At 42.5% G+C, this 17,688-nt stretch overlaps 1 protein-coding gene across 1 annotated transcript; it reads left to right on the top strand.

The window, feature by feature from the left end:
- The first annotated feature begins 1,534 nt into the window (after positions 1 to 1,534).
- slc2a15a (solute carrier family 2 member 15a) lies at positions 1,535 to 13,173 on the top strand. The gene is made up of 12 exons (XM_076160417.1): positions 1,535 to 1,579; positions 3,241 to 3,339; positions 5,984 to 6,144; positions 7,419 to 7,543; positions 8,031 to 8,176; positions 8,272 to 8,404; positions 8,540 to 8,727; positions 10,958 to 11,068; positions 11,229 to 11,330; positions 11,428 to 11,503; positions 12,590 to 12,717; positions 12,919 to 13,173. The coding sequence occupies exons 1-12, from the start codon at positions 1,535 to 1,537 to the stop codon at positions 13,171 to 13,173; spliced, it is 1,569 nt and encodes a 522-aa protein (XP_076016532.1).
- Positions 13,174 to 17,688: the final 4,515 nt, after the last annotated feature.

Below are 17,688 nucleotides of genomic sequence, written 5' to 3'. Positions count from 1 at the left end.
TGAGGTTCTCGGCTGGTGGCACCGTTTGCTCCTCATAGATAACAAGAGACGCTGTGCTTCCAATTACATTAAAGTCTGTAGGTACAACTAATGACTAACTTGGATCTAAGCTCTGAGAAATACACAGCTCCACTCCGAGTCGACCTTACAGCCACATCGTCATGCACTCTGAGTGTAAACAGACCATGTTAGGTCTCTTCCTATATGCCCCCCTTGACGTGCGAGTTCAGAATTGTACACCTGCACTCATATTTGCTGCACCTTTAATTGATCCCCCGCGTTTCAACCATCACGTCTCGCGAGCTTGTGTACCACTGGCTACCATCAGAACTGATTCATTCGCCTACTTGGTGTATAAAATTAACAAACCAAAGGCGATATTCTCCCCTAAGGAGAATAAAAACATCAAAGTCTTTTAGCTGAAATGTATAAAAAAAAGTCTGCATTCCTTCAGGAGCAGGGAGCTGGCTTCTGTTTGGACTTCAACATGTGATCTGATTGTATTAGGCTATAGGTTGCACCACTCATCACCTCTGCTGCCCTGTGAACATACAAAGCAAGCACGCAGAGTCCTTTGAAAGAGTTTCACTATGTGGCTGAAACTATTTCATTTCGTTCATAAGAACTAATGTTGGGTGTCGAAAGCCTACGAAATTAAAGAATCATTAATCATCATAATAATCATAATTAATTGACACATGCAGATTTACAGAATCCCTCAATTAAGCAATAACATACCGGTCATGTGATGGACATTATGGTCAGCGTTCACAGAACCGGGCCAATGTTTCCTGATCACCAGGCAACAATTACCCAATTCATATTACGCTTTTCTAAATCTTATGACCTTACGTCGAGTGGGTCTTCATGAAAGGCTGTTTTGTTTAAAACTCCAGAAACCTTTAGTGAGCCCATGTCTCATCACTCTACACTGACCAATGAGCCTGTGACCTGCACGGTATACAACATGTTAGAACTACTGATCAGGTGTAGTCACAATGTTCAGGAGATGATTTTGTGGAGACTGACTGTACCAAAGGATTACATTATCACCTTTTCTCCTCTCCACTCCTCACTTATTTCTCCTCCTCTCTTCTCTGCTATCTGGTCCTTTATTCCCCTAATTTCTTTCTTTCTCCCCTCTTCTTCTCTTCTCTCCCTTCTTCCCTTTCCTCTCTTGCTGTCTTCTCTCTCCACTACTCTCTTACTCCCTCATTGTCTTTTTCTCCGTTCTCCTCGGCTTCACACTCCTCTCCTCCCCTCTGCTTTATAAATTCACTTAGAGTTAATTACTTCCAGCAGGCTTTTCTCTCGGTCCGTCACGCTGCTCTCCGTCATGTGATGACACTGTGTGGGCTTGTTAACGAGTGGAGGAGAGGCCTGCAGCTTCCTCCTAAACTGACCCGGACACTTTAACCTGCCGCTATCAAAACGGTGACTGACCACGTCTGCTGCTAAAGCCATGAGAGCCCCGGCGGCTTAACGATATAAACATCTACTCCTGCTTCGTGTTTGGATTTCGCAGATTTCCAAAATGGCTGAGGAGGTTTTAATTCCATCGTCAGGGAAAATAACATCGGTAAGTCCAGACTCACTGTGTGAATCAGGTCAGATCCTTGCTTTGTTTCTGACACAAATTCTCTGAAGGCTAATACCATCAAGAAGCAGAGTTTAGCTTGTATTCACTAATTTAGAACAAAGTGGATTATTAAACTTCAGAGTTTTCATTTCTGACCTCATTAATGTGGCATCTATCCAATTCTGTTGGAGATTTGGACTCCATTTTGATAAGCAAGACCTGCATGATCAGAGTTGTGCCTGCCTGTGCATGCCAGTGTAAAAGTGTGAGCTCTGTTAACAACATCACCATAGGTTTTCAATAGGGCTGAAACTGATTGAACTGAAAATTATTCATTTGTTGTTGAGATAATACATTCCTTTTAATGTACTGTATGTGGCATCAAATGGGACAAATCTGCATCGCAAGATAAACAATGTTTTTTTTGTTTTTTTTACTTGGGCCTGAAGTTTTGATCCTGACCTGAACCAATGACCCAGGAATGCTGTCTGTGATGTTTCTGTCGTTAGTGATACCCACTGGGCTCTGGCCTGGTTCAGAAACAGGCCTGAGACATGACGCCAGAATCCCACAAAGCCTGATGTGAACCGCCCGGTCTTGAAAGGATCAGACTGTTGTCAAACTTTGCCAACGATGTCCATTTTCTTTGCATCAAAGAATCAATCAATCATTTCAGATATATTGATATTCTGATGTGTAACAGCTAAAGTGATATATCAGGAATATTAATATATAACTGTTTGTGTAGGAGATACAACTATAGCTCCCCTCACTTGAAATACTTGTGTCAAGTACTATACTTAAGTACATGTGTGCGCTTGAGTGTGTGAGACGGTACGAGAGTCTCCCTCCTTCACTCGCTATCCCTTTGGAGCTCGCCCCCGTGCCGATCACTCACAATCCCAGTTAACCACTCGAGGTCGTGTCTGAGGTTTTAAGGTCAAGCTGGACATTTTTACACCCGGGCACAGATCCGGTAGGAAAACTTTATGCGTGTGCCCTCCACCCCCCTCTCAGCTGGCAGGCAGAGACAGCCGTGCCCTTTAGTTTGGCTGCAGGGAAGAATGGGAACCATGTCAACAAGAGGGCAAATAAGCCTCATTCCAAACAAGACTCCTGCTGCTTAAAAACGTCTACAAGCAGAAACTCAAACTCAGCACTGGAACAGGAAATATCTAACGTAAATATCACAGAGCCACTAAACCACAATGTAGCAATCACCTGATTATTGATTAAAGTATAGAATATCAGCAAGTTCAGGGTGTCGGTCCACACTGGAGTTCGACCTCCAGCTACATGTTTGTTATTTGGTTTGGTTGGTTTCACACTTCATTATACAGAAGCCAAACTGACTCTGACATGTTGATGTAACCTTTGACTTATCTGACGTGAGTGTTTGCTGATCAGATTTCCTAATACTTTCCAGACACACCCGTTATACTTACATTACTGCCTTCCCGGGGGGCATCACAGACTTTGATGTAACTTTGTCCAGGCTGTTCAACCTTGACGCAGCATTACTAAAACAAGGTCGATGTGAAAGTGCCTTGAATGTATCCATGAGAAGGACCAGGATGTTGTGATGAAGTGATACAACATCTCACTCACTCTCCCTCTCTCTCTCTCTCTCTCTCTCTCTCTCTGTCTTTCTCTCTGCGCAGCACCTGACCGGCTCCCTATTGGCAGTTGCGTTCCTAACTTCCTTTGGCAGTTCCATGCTTTATGGCTACAATCTGGCTGTGGTCAACTCCCCTGCTATGGTAAGACAGACGCACACAATGATTCGACCACAGTGGGGTTTAGAAAGCCAACAGTTATTCAATAGAGAGATTTATATATGACGGACATAGGCAGCATGTCAACCACAATCAACTTAAGTACAGTACTCACAACCTGACCTATGACCTTATCTCTAGCGGGTCAAAATTTAATGCTCGACTCGACTTCCATCCAAAACTAAACACCTTGAAAACTAATGGCCACATTTCCATAACAGTTACTGTGGTAATTCCTTGTTTCAAGAGGATGAATCCTAAAGTTTTTGATGGTCCACCAAGTGTTGACATGTACACAACATCATTTTGGACACTCACAGACAGGTTTCTTGGCTGACACAATGTTGTGATAGTGACATTAAGAGATATAGGCTCAGGACAGCATGTAGGACGTAACAATGCTATTTCTACGTGTAAGTCCCTTTCTAAATGTTCTTTCGCCAGACCTTTTTTTTAAGAGACATTTTTAATTAGATTATCATATATTTCTAAAGTATAGAAACCACACATTGTACAGATAAGCTTCCCATAAAGCATGACACAATATTTCATCAACAAGCCGCGAAACTATCTTAGACTGTGTGTAAGTGTGTGAACGTTAGACAGACACGGAGAGCGTGCGTTTACAGGAGAGAGAGAGAGAGAGAGAGAGAGAGAGAGAGAGAGAGAGAGAGAGAGAGAAAGAGAGAGAGAGGAGGGCTTGTTGTGAGGAATGTGAGCTGCATGACCTTGGGGTCTGGTCCTTATTGGCAGGAATGCAGCTCAGAGCATTAACAGAGATGCAACATGTGGGATCACCAATAATCTATAATCACTGTGACACACAGAGAGCGACACAAAGACTGAAACATAAATAATTCAACGTTTCACCAGGAAAAAGCAAGATAACATGAACCATTTAAATGTGCAGCAATGTAAACATGTCACAAGTCACATTCTGCACCCAACAGCAGGTAAAGTTCAGATCCTTGGCGGTATTATTAATTACATATTTATGATTTACTGGTGGAATATTGCAGTGAGGGAATGATTTTGTTAAATATTAAGTATAATATATTGTATAATTGTATACTATGTACACTTCATAATTCAGGAGTTTTAATGTTAAGTTTCCATTTGTATTTGAGTTGAAAGATTAAACATTAGTGCATACACGTGTCAACACAGGCTTTAGTGAAGTGAGCGGGACTTTAAATCATCAGTTTCCTGTGATCATAACCATCAGCAGCCCGCGCGCGTGTTTCTGACTGACAGACGCCATCAATGACTCAGCAGAAGTACAGAGACGCGATGCTAATTAACACAATAAAACAGATTGACTCTGTCTTACCTTACACCAGGTGTTCTCTTTCATCTTCCTCTTAGGCAGAGATGATCCAAACCCTCGTAAAAGTTCATTTCCATTCGTCAAAAATTTGGATGCGTCCAAACTTCGGTCAAAGACATTTGTAGCTAATTCTCATAAACTAGCTAAAAGTCCATTAGATTCCTGGTTAGCCGCAGTTAGCTCCTCGCTGTTTTTAGTTATTTTCCTAATAACTTGTGCTTTCACCTTCTCCCTCGGTGCCATGGGTAGTTTGGTTCCTCACATGACCTCTTTTTCAATATATTTATTTATTCTGCCGCCTGTTTAAACGATGTTTAAATGTTTGTTTGGGCCGCCATTGATCTACCGGAACAGGTAACTAACTTTTAACGTCACATCCGCGCGACAGTGACACCTAGAGGCGACAAGAGTAAACGCACGAGTAAGAGAGAGAGAGAGAGAGAGAGAGAGAGAGAGAGAGAGAGAGAGAGAGAGAGAGAGAGAGAGAGAGAGAGAGAGAGAGAGAGAGAGAGAGAGAGAGAGAGAGAGAGAGAGAGAGAGAGAGAGAGAGAGAGAGTGGGTTATCATCAAGCATTATGTGATTATAGAGGGACAGGTGTCATTATTCACTATGAGACTTGATAATACTGTTATTTCTCTTATCTTAAACCAATGTTATGCTCTAATTGTGATGTTATTGGATCCTACACTGACATCTTTAACTAACATGTGTAACACATGAGCACACACACTCACTGAAGCCTCTTTGGCTTTGAACTGAAAGCATATCACAATCATAACGCTGTCAGCTGAGTCTTGGCATGTGTCTTCCTGTCATCTCCTCCTGCAGCTGTTTAGATTAATGCTGGCCGACCAACTCGTGCCATCTCGCGGTAAATTGATTAGGAGGCCGGGGTCAAAAAAAGACAGGGTAGCGGAATTTGATTAGACTGTGAGTTGGAAATGTCAAAACGAAGAAAAGAGAGGAAGAGATCAAGCGAGTGTGTGTCGTTGTTGGTCTCGTGAAACAAGATAACTGAGCCACATGATGCGCCGAGACAAGGTTTTCTCTCTATTTGGGAAGGAATGCGCTCTGATTGATAGGATTGACTAAATAGACTTTCCGAGCAGTCATATGTTTGTATTTATTGTGGCTTTCCTCCTAAAGGTTATCTGGGAAACTCAAGTGATTTGTAAACTTGTACTTGGGCTTGAACCTGGGCTTGAAATATATAACTACTAAGCATCTTTGAGCGTATAGAAACACACCCAAATGCTACAATACCATGACTGCTTTGCTGTCTCTCCCCTGCCTCGCCTCAGTACATAAAGGACTTCTACAACAAGACGGTGCTTCGTCGCAATGGAACCGGCCTCGATAGTGAGGCTCTGACCCTCATGTACTCTCTCACCGTGTCTGTCTTTGCTATCGGGGGTCTGCTGGGTTCGCTCATCGTGGGCATGCTGGTCACACGCTTCGGCAGGTGAGAAATCTGCACAACACGCAAAGGCACAAATGCTGATTTCTGTACGCTGAGACATTGTTCCGAGTTTGGTGCAGGAAGTAACACAGATTCAACCAAGGTTGTGATTCTCCAGTACAGGTCGATGAAGGTCAGACATGGCTTGATCCCCCTTCTAACTGCTGTTTGGAACACAAGTAGGGAATACGTGTCCTTGGTAGACCTCCAAGCTGGGTTTGGATGCGGGTTGTGTGTCCTTATCGCTAACTCAATAACACCACTAGACTCTCTGACCATGTGGACAGTGGCCAGTTGGCAATGCTGGCCTGAGAGACACTCAGCAGCATCTGGAGCTGTGGGTGCCTGAACACACACACACACACACACCAAACAATAGGAGCTTCACAGTGACACACACATGCCCATACATGTATTATAGAGAGAGCACAATGTCAACCAAGGTCACTTTGGTAAAAATTTCTTTTTTTTTCCAACGGTATTTCCTGATTTAAGTTTCATTTTCAGTTTAGTGTCGCTTCATTGTTTGTCGTTTCTCTATTAGGGAGAATTATGACCTGAAGGGAATCATTCTCATTGAAATCTGACAGCCAGTACAACAAAAAATGGAAGTTTGAGTTCCGCTTGTTGCTCTTCATTGACCCTCTGTGTCATCAGTGACATTTTCCATTGATTAGCCGTTTAGAGAGGAGGGGCGACGGGAAGAGAGGTTATCGTTCTACCTTCATGATTTGTTAACGATAATACCCTCCACGTAGACGTTCACCAGGGCCGCCTCTCCTCTCTCCTCGTCCTCTCTGCCCTTCCAAAGTGTTCCAGCCTCTGAAGTGAACCAAGTTATCAGTGCAAATCAGCTGAAACCTCCATTCATCTCCACTATGTCACACAACTTCAGTGGACATTTAAATGCAAATGAAAAACAGGCGATTTACAATCCCATTTACAGGCTGATCACTTTCTTCACACAGCAGTGTTTTATGGCTAATCACAGCTCATGACCACCCCTGTGAGCTGTGTTAGCATTTTATGGCTAATCAGGACTTATACAGGCGTACATGTCTGCTGTTATGACTGTGTGTATATATTAGCAGGAGGGGGGTTACTCCTGTCTTTCTCCGGACTAATATACTGCTGCTGTCCTTGCTGTTTCATAAACCTCTAGGTCATATGGTTTATGTACATTCATAATCATCCCGTCTGTGTGTGTGTGTGTGTGTGTGTGTGTGTGTGTGTGTGTGTGTGTGTGTCTGTGTGTGTGTGTGTGTGTGTGTTTTCAGGAAAGGCACAGTGGTGAACACATCAGTGCTGGTGTTTATTGCCGGTTCCCTCATGGGCTTCAGCAGGATTTGTGGTTCACCTGAGATGGTGATCTTTGGCCGCTTCATCACAGGCATTCACTCTGGTACACACACACACACACACACACACACACACACACACACACACACACACACGCACACTCTTTTTTTTTGTAAAAGACTAGCTGACTCGTGGCCTTTGTCTTATTTAATTAATAAACAAACCTGGTGATGTCATTCTTTGTGCATTAGAAGTTGACTACTTTATCTTAAACAATATTTAATTTCTTTAGTTTTAGTTTTTCTTTTCTCTTACATTATCGTATCTACACTTTGTCTCTCTAATTTTTCTTTATTTTATTATCCTAACTTTTATCTGTAGCACTTGCAGTCATTGTAGGAGTAATACTACTTGTATTCTACTATAATTTGATTGATTGATTCCAGTTTAATCAACAGTTGATCTTAATAATTCTCCCTATTAGCTTCTTTCCCCCCCAGATATTTGGCATTTTCATACAGATGTTGCACAGTTGTTAATGGTTCTGACATAAATCAATCCATTATCTGTCTCCTCCTGGAATAATGCAGGTATCTCTCTGAGCGTGGTGCCGATGTACCTGGGTGAGATCGCCCCCAAGAACCTGCGAGGCTTCCTGGGTCTCGTGCCGAGCATCTTTATCGGCACCGGAGTTTTCGCCGCCCAAATCCTTGGTCTCCACGAGCTTCTGGGAAAGGTGGCTGAACAGAAACACCCCAATTTGCAGAGGGAGAACTTTATAACTGAGCGTGAGCAGCAAGAGTTGATGTTAAATCTTACTATCTGTTCCAGGAGGAGCACTGGCCACTCTTTCTTTCTGTGGTGGTGGTGCCCACATTCATCCAACTGCTGCTGCTCCCATGGTTCCCTGAGAGTCCCAGGTACCTGCTGATCGAGAAGCACAACGTCCACGCGACCATCACAGGTCAGTGTTTGACCCCCTGCCACATGTCAACAAAGGGAGGGAGATTAGATTAGAGAGAATGAAGATGGTAAGTGTAACATCTGTATTTGTTGCCTGTGATTTCCTGTGATGTTCTCCCTGCTTCCTGTCTCTCAGCTCTGAAATGGTACAGGGCCAAGTGTAACATCCAGGCCGAGATCGAAGAGATGCAGGAAGAGCAGCGCTCGCTGTCGTCCGTGGAGACGGTGTCTGTGTGGAGTCTGCTGTTAGACGAGTCAGTGCGCTGGCAGGTGCTCAGTGTGGTGGTGATCAACATCGGCATGCAGCTGTCTGGCATCGACGCTGTAAGGATGCTTGAATAATGAGTAATGATTATGTGGGGAAATGTAAATACCTTTCATGGATTTGTGGGAAAGTGGCAATTAGCTATGAGGAAACCGGAACCCTGTGAGGAAAATCACTGAATGAGAGTCAGAGTTTATTTTTTAGGGACGAAACACAAGGAATTCTGTCAACATAAAACACATAGACACACTAATTATTGACTTTTTATGAGTGATACATGACACTGCATATAATAATGTTAGAATTCCACTGTTAAGCAAGAGTTTAAAGATGCTACAAGCACTGTGCTTGTGATATTCGATTTGGTTTTACTGTGAATACTCCTGCAGTTTAACTAAAACCAAATATCCATGGGACCTCTCCAGGCTGAAGCATGTGTGTTAGTTTAGATAGTTAAGTACATTTTGTATGTACTTTTACTTAATTATAATACTTGTTTAACATTACAGCAGTAGGATATTGAATCTAAATGCAGGAGTTATGTTTGTTTGAGTGTTTTCTTCCATTTTAGTGAGGAAACTTACAATGAATTCTGCAGGATGATCTCATCCTACTTCTCTTCCTCCATCCACAATGAACTCTGTGTCCTTCTCCTCTTGCCTCTTCACCTCCTTTGTCCACCTCCGCCTGCTCCTGCTGCTCCCTCGTCTGATTGATCTCGCTTATTAGACAAAGACACTGAAATGAAAGCGGCCTAAATGATCCCTCATTGTTTTATAAGCCTCGCGTGGTCTAATGAATAAAGCCAAAAGCTTGTGTCATCATTTTTCCACCGATACGATTAGCCAAATTCCCTTTCTGAATTATGCCCCGGAGATTCATTAATTATTCAAATGATTACCGGGGTGCCCAGGCCACAAAGTGCACAGTGTAGGCGCTGGAGCTGAACTCATTAGCGCGCCCTTCTCCAGGCTGTATTTTTAGCCGCTAATTAGCTCTGCTTAAACAAAGTGGGCCAATGCAGAAACATACTGATACCAAAAGAAGCTGAGGAAGATGGGGATCATTACCGATATTCAGCATTTGAGTGATGATGGAGATGATGAAGGCCATCGTGGTAAAGGTGACTATGATCATGGAAAGGACAATGATGATGATGATGATGATGATGATGATGATGATGATGATGATGATGATGATAACCAGAACACTGATGGTTGTTATTGTGGTGGTGGAGATGCAGGTGATGATGATGTTGATCTTAGTGTTGATATATGATATATAATAATGAAGATCGTGATAATGTTGACCAAAAAACGATGATGATGATGCCGACCCAGAGGATCACCATGTAAACAGTGATGGTGAAGATGAATGTTGTCAGAAGAAGAGCAATAGTGGCGATGATGACACTGACGACAGTATGACTGGTGATGATGATCCTGATGATGGCAGCAGTAAGCGTGAGGATGACAGTAATGGTGACTGTGATGTGGCAGATGCTTGAGGTGATCTTTAGGCCTAAGTGCGTGTGACAGTTGGCAAGCCTTGGCACAGCTCCTGGAACACTGCAGGAGGTGTGTGTGTGTGTGTGTGTGTTTTCATCTACCTGCTCTTTTAACCATCACCGTCTGCTATCTCCAGTTAATACACCTCCTGTCTTGTCCTGCTCTCCCTCAAGCCTCAAATTGAATTGAATCGAATGCGAGCGAGCGTCTGCTGCCTCTCTGCGGCTCTGCTGTACCACCTGTGCAGCCCTCAAGTCCTAAATGTTTCCCGTTTCATTTTGAGTTGTAATCTTGGCACTGCACACTTTCCTGAAAACTGTTGAAAAGTGAGGTGGAGATCAGTAACTGCTCCTCAAGGTGGATCATGGGCCCTGGTTCAGATCACTGTGATTGGCCACTTAGGTTAAGCAGAGGGCAAAGAGAGAGAGAGGGAGTGATAAGCAGATGGGTGGAGTCTCAGGCGTGAGCTAAGTCATCTCAACTCCTTCTTGTATCATAACAGCCTGCCGATCTGTCTGTCGCTCCTCCTCTCTGTTTCTGTGTAATGGGAAGTTGATGCTCTGCTGAAGGCTTTATGGAGCTCTACCTCCACCAGGCACTTTAATGGAGGGGGAGGCACGTCCTCCGGGTAAGGACAGTTACTAACGCCTCTCCTATCCTCTTCATTGACCTAGTGCTACAGCGCCACTCAGTGGTTAAGACCCGCCCTTCACCACACTCTGTATCGTGAATGGTTGTAGTAAATGGATTTCACCTCAATGTCCCATTCTCTTCCTCACAGATTTGGTTCTATACTAACAACATCTTTGAGAATGCCGGGATTCCAGCACCGGAGATCCAGTACACCACCGCTGGCACAGGAATCATAGAAATCATTGCAGGACTTATTGGGGTAAGAGTTGAAAGCCAGAAAGGTGAAACTGACCTTCATATTAGCTTCATTTTCCCCAGTTTGGTGTTCGGTTACAACCTTTTACTTACTTCCTCATTTGACTTCAGACATTTATACATATAACCTGACTAATTTGAGCTCTGACTGTGTGTTGTTTCAGTGTTTTACCATAGAGAAGCTGGGCAGAAGGCCTCTCATGGTCGGGGGTTTCGCCATGATGGGCATCTGCAGTGCTGGAATCACATTATCACTCATTTTACAAGTAAGTACACACAGGCAAATTGAAGCAAAAACACAACCTCCTTGGCAGCGGTAATCACTAAATGTAAATAAATTGCTATGGTTTCTTCTCCCTGCAGGTTCACATCTCATTCATGCGTTACGTCAGCGTCGCCTGTGTGGTCGGTATCATCGCTGGCTTCTGTATCGGGCCAGGTACGTTTCATCAGGTGTCCCAGGAAGGGTTAGGGATATCGTTATTATATTTTTAGTCTTTAGTCTTTCATCTAAGTTAAGATTATTCTGTGTTTTTTAGTTCTGCAAAGCACTTAGAGCTGCAGGCCTGAGCTGCCACCTGTGGTCTGCAGGTAGATGCAGTTTGCTGTAGGTTGTGTTCAGTGAGTGAATATCGCCCTCTAGAGGTCACACTCATACAGTAACTTCTGAAAGGCAGATAACATACCAAACAATCTGAAATGTAATTCGAGGTCAGCTGCTAAGTTTCCATCTTGATTTTAACATTACAAATCTGAATTTTGTTGCATAACTGACTAATAAGAGCGTACAAACCTATAGGAGCCGTGTTCTAAATGTAAGCTGTGCCGGCCTTTATTCTACATCAGGCTTTAACATGATGTTGTTTTTCCAGAGCAGCTTTCAGTAAGTGATAAATATGACTCATTATTTTGTGCTGAGCAATTACACACACTGAGTAATCTGTGTAGTTTGGTAATACCCACATCTAAGACATGTAAGACAAATAATTCTAATAATAATGATAAAATAAATACAATAAAATTAGCGTGTGTGTTCTTTGATGAATGATTCTGTCGTCCACATGCCGGCGTGGCTCTGACTGGATTGGCTGAGTGTGTTTACTCCTAATTAGCCTTTCATGAGCCTTATTGGTCTGAAAGATGATGAATGAACATGAATAATCAAATCACCATGAATAATGTATTCCAGAGAGCCACTCCTGAGCAGAAATATTATTCCTCATTGAAAATGCATTCAAATGAGCAGCTAATGCCACCTTAAGCTGGGTTCATGTGATTGTGTTGACTGGGTGATTAGGGGCGTCCATCACGTGCTGCTTCATTATTTACTGTGACCTCATGCAACAAGTTTAGTCCTATATGTAGATACAGACATATTTATTTGTGCTGGTGGAAACAAAATGTGAATATTTGGGGGGGAAATGTTCTCAACTAGCTCACAGCGTTGACCCCTGACCTCTGAGTTCCACAGGTTTCAGGAGAGAAACATTTTTGGAAACATGTCTGTCTTTGTCTGTGTTTCCAGCGGGCGTTCCCTTCCTGATCACAGCTGAGCTCTTTAAGCAGTCCCACCGCCCGGCCGCCTACATCGTGGGGGGGTCGCTCAACTGGGTGTCCAACTTCACCGTGGGCTTCGGCTTCCCTTTCTTACAGGTGAACGCCCTTTGCTTTCCATAGAACCATGCAGTGGCTTGAGCGCCAGATTAGCATTGATTATGGCTATACTTAATTTATAATGAAAGGCACACCCATAGTATCTATCTTTATCTTAACTTCTTTGTTCCTCTTCCTCAATCCTTCACGCATCCATCCATCTGTCCATCCGTCCGTCCCTCTGCCTGCCTCATCCATCAGATGGCTGCAGGGTCCTACTGCTACTTGGTGTTTGCCACCATTTGTCTGTCTGTGGCCGTCTACGTCTACGTTGTCATCCCAGAGACCAGGAACAAGACCTTCATGGAGATCAGTAAGATGTTTACTAAGAAGGAGGCCATCCTAGAGACCCAGGGCCTCACCCACGTGGACCAACTCAAGCTGAAAAAGATGAACGGCTACGGCGGCCTGGAACACACCTCACTGGAGTTTGACAGCTCTACATCTGGTCCTTAGCTGAGCTCTTAGTAGCTCTGAATTCAACAGGAATCTGATTTTGATTTGTGATCACAAACCAAGATCACATGACGTCTTCATCAACATCTTGGATGACAAACTACAGATGTGGAGCCGCTCAGAGCTACTGAGCCTTTCAAAAAAGGACACTAAAATATTCAAAGTTTTATTGTTGAGATGTCTTTGATGTCACTTAAACGACTCAAAAGTTTCGTATTAGCTTTGGTAGCATTGCTCATTGGGAAATATGGGAACTGTTAGCTGCAAGCTATCGCATATTTGTATCATTGTGAGAATGCTACCAATGCTTATGAGTAGAATGAATGAAAGAATGAATGAATGAGTCATTTCTGAGTTTCTATACGTAAAATCAGCAACTTTGATGAAGAATTCTTTAATATTCTCTCTAATGAAGCAATAATGTAAAAATAATAGTATGTACTCCTGATATTTACATGTGTATTTTAGTACAGCTGTACATAAGTGGCATACTTTGCAAAGATACTGTATATTACTGGTATTTGTTATGAATAAGAGTTTCCTCTACCAGAGTATTCTGTATGTATGCTGTATGTCAACTCTGTACATTGTAAAATATAATTTTATATATATTTTGTACAAACAGGAAATACAAACACCACGTTTGTTCAGAAAAAATGACATTATAACCATATTTCAATTGTGTTTCTTTCATTATAGCGACATAAATTAAATAATACTGTAATACTAATTTTACTTTAATGTCCTATGTGTTTTATTTTCCATTATTTCACTCAAAACTCTAATGAATTATAAATCCAAATTATTCATCCTGATGGTTTATCCAACTCAGCCAGTTACACACGCACACAAACAACCACACACTCCTCCCCAAAGCTGTTCAAAAACCCTGCACACTTCTGACTCCCAGTGGTCAAAAGGAGAACAACACCGAGAGGCTGTTTATGTCTTTCCAAGGAGTTTGTAGGAGTTTAGGATTGTTTATATTTTATATTCAGGGTCAGTGATAACAATCGAAGTAAAGACTGAATAGGAGATTTCACTCTCCCCAATATCAACATACACACTTGCTACATTTGTGATTTTGGGTCAGTGATCATGACTACAATTCATGACTAATAATCAAAAATGTTGATGTAATTGCTGATGTTTATGTGGTAATTGGAAAGGAATGCTCATCTATGAAGCTAATGGGATTGTAATCTGTATAGAGCACTTCATCTATCTGTCTGACCATGTCACACACACACAGACACACACACACATGTCTCCCAGCAGTGTAATTAATGGCAGTGGGTCTGCCCCTAATAAGCATTCTGTGGATCTTTATTGCAGTGTGTATCCCTGTGGTCATACAACATTTTGTGTGTGTGTGTGTGTGTGTGTGTGTGTGTGTGTGTGTCCCAGTGTCCCTTGCCAAGTGGCTGTCACTGGCGCTGATGGCATTACAACAAGCAAACATAGGACGGTGACAAATGTCCGTTATCAGGGAACGAGGCTGGTGACAAATTGAGCGGCAGCAGAGTCACTGAGTAATAAAACGAGATGGATGATCCAGCAGCAACACCTCCACTAGAGCCCTTCACACCCGCCGCAATTAAAACAGAGGGGGGGGGGGGGGGGGGGGGAGAGAGAGAGAGAGAGAGAGAGAGAGAGAGAGAGAGAGAGAGAGAGAGAGAGAGAGAGGAGAGAGAGAGAGAGAGAGAGAGAGAGAGAGAGAGAGTGAGCATCAGTAATGATACACGAGGAGGAAAGACAGATGCTGGGATTTGGAACTGCAGAGAAAATAATATACATAAAAAGTGCTGAAAAGGTTTAACTAAAGGGGATGAAGTGAAGAAGAAGTGCAAATACATTTTGTATAACCATTGCAAAGTCGTTAACCAGAGGTGCAAAATATTTACACTAAGCAAACTGAGTATTGGTCTTTCTGAGGGTTTTTACCGTCAAAGTGTAACATTGTACTTTTTCTACCAACAGATATACCTGATGGGTATCAAACTGGTTATACTTGTATATTCTTTCTATATACTATACTGTCCTCCTTTCACTTCATCTTGTGTCCTTTATTCTTTGTCACCTTGATTTGCTCATTTCTATCTTTTCTTCCTTGTATCCTTCCTTCTGTCCTTTGTTGGTTCCCTTTCTCCTCTTTCCTCTACCCTCAAAGCCTCTGTGTTGGCAGCAGCAGAGGGTTTGTGTTTGACCATCTTCCTCTGGCTCATTCTCAAATGTTATACTCAAATCGTGCCTCAGCTTCTTCATTGTGTTGAATGATGTTTGATCCATCCATCCCTCCCTCTCTCCCCCTTTGCCCTCTGTGTGCTCTTCCTCTCTGTTGTTGATGGCGCGGGTGTAAACGCTCTGGCGTGTAGCTGATGAATGTGGCACTTGTGTGCTACAGGCTGTAAGAGTTTGTGACACACTGTCTTACGACCGGCTCTGCCTTTTCTTTCTGCTTTAGCACCGTGCTGCCACACAGACAGATCAGTGGCTCAGTGCAGAGCAGGATCCCACTGACACGGATTAGTGGAGGCCCAGGGTCAAAGGTCCTGATTTCATCTTCATTTACAGAATAATCCCCCAAAATGACAAATATTTACCCTGTGCCTCTGTGTTGTTAGTGAATAAGTCAATCCTTTTCAGTGCAGCTATGATTTTAGGGTTTGCTGTCCCATTGTTAAACCAACACTGAATGCTGACATATGTATACATATTCCTATTATATCTACCATAAACCCATTTTGCACCTGGTTAGATGATAATTAGACTAAAATAAACTATATGTCATGTGTAGGAAAAAAACAAACTAATAACAATAACAAAATGTATCTGCCTGGTCCAATACTCATACTTTTGTCTAATGCTCATCTTTAGTTTTAAATGTACACATGGCCTATTGACAGCCTGTAAATTAGCTCTATTTCTACTTCTACTAGTACATTATTATTACTAAATGTATTGAAATTTCAGAATATAGACTGTGACAAGTTTGAGTTACGCAGTGATTCATTAAATAAAACTGTGATTATAAACAGAACTGAAATAAAAACACATCACCACGTAATTTACTGAATAAAGAAAAGTAAAATAACATCCACAGTGGACTATCTGAACCTGCCAGTATGTGTAATCTATGCTGGGGTAGGATGTAGGATGGTGGCTCTGTTTTAAATGCAATGGCCGCTGCCTTGCCCCGGGGCCACAGACATGGCCAATAAGCATCCCGACCAGCTTCCATAGCGATGAGCCGGGTTTCTCCAATACTGACATGTTTGTTCTCCCACGTCATTAAAGCAAGTCAGATGTTGATTGTGGCCTTTTCGTTCTCCAGTGTGTGTACGTGTTAGGGTGTTTCCACCTGTTGCCTTTGATGTGTGTGGCGTAACTTGTCTCTGTTGGCTGAAATGCAGTTGTGAAGGTCAAAGGTTAATGTTTGACCATTAAAGGTGTCTATCTGACTGAGCAAGGACAGTTTTTGGGACGGTTTGGGTGTTGAAATCTGTCATTGGGTGGTGTCATTAGAGGTGGAAAGCACTTTCACTTCAAATACATGAGATTCCTCATTTGTATTTTCATTTTGTGCTACATTTCTAGTTCTACTCAAATACTGCAGTTATACTCCAATACACACACCTGGAATTTAAGATGAAAAAAACTCCCTTTCCACAGGAAAATGCTTTTACTGTCCTGTGGAAAAATAAATCAAACCTTGTTGTTGAGCTGTTTGAGCTGATTGCACCTAACAGAACGTGGCACTAGAGGACACTAGTGATGCACTCATACACGCTCGCTGTCTTTTGATCCAGCATGAGAAAAGAAGGCAGCAGGTGATTTCCCCAAAGTCGTCTCCAAACTGAGCCACACTGCAAAAATATTAGCTTGTTATAAATAAATCTACAAAATGTTCTGTGAAAGATTCAAGCATCAAGTAAAAATCTTGTAATAGTGTGAAGATTTATTAAAACTTGCGTCAAAATCTGGCTATGATAACACATCTGATAGAGCAAATGTACTTAGTGTTATATAATCAAGGAGATCTGAGAGAAATCCAGCCTAAATGTGCTTGAAGTTCCATTATTTGGCTTTGAATTGAACAATGGAATGGAATTAATGCCTCCAACAGGATTGAAGTCATTTAAGACAAGTCTGTACGACAACATCTCTGCTGTTTGAACATGAGGGATTCCAACTAAAGTACAAAAACTATTTACAAACTAAACGCTTTTCTTGGTTTTAGTGAAGTGATCCATCGTGCCTGGGCCTCATTTCTAGGAAATCCCTGAAACAAGGTGATTTGTATTGGAAACTATAGAGGTTTAACACACCCAACCAAAATGACTTGGTTGGGTGTGTGTTTTTACAGTGTGTGCCTCTCCAAAGCCACAGACTTGACCAGACTGCCATGAAGCTTCCCCCCTGTTTGATCACAACATTATTGCTCTACAGGGACATAACAAAATCATCCCAGCCCTCCTCCATTCAGTGGCCTTTCACTCACAAACGTGGCGCAGA

Source organism: Genypterus blacodes, unplaced genomic scaffold, assembly GCF_046128005.1.
Source record: "Genypterus blacodes isolate CSIRO-AG114 ecotype Tasmania unplaced genomic scaffold, CSIRO-AGI_Gbla_v1 ptg000105l_1, whole genome shotgun sequence".
NCBI lineage: Eukaryota > Metazoa > Chordata > Actinopteri > Ophidiiformes > Ophidiidae > Genypterus > Genypterus blacodes.
This window is presented reverse-complemented; position numbering and strand designations above follow the sequence as displayed.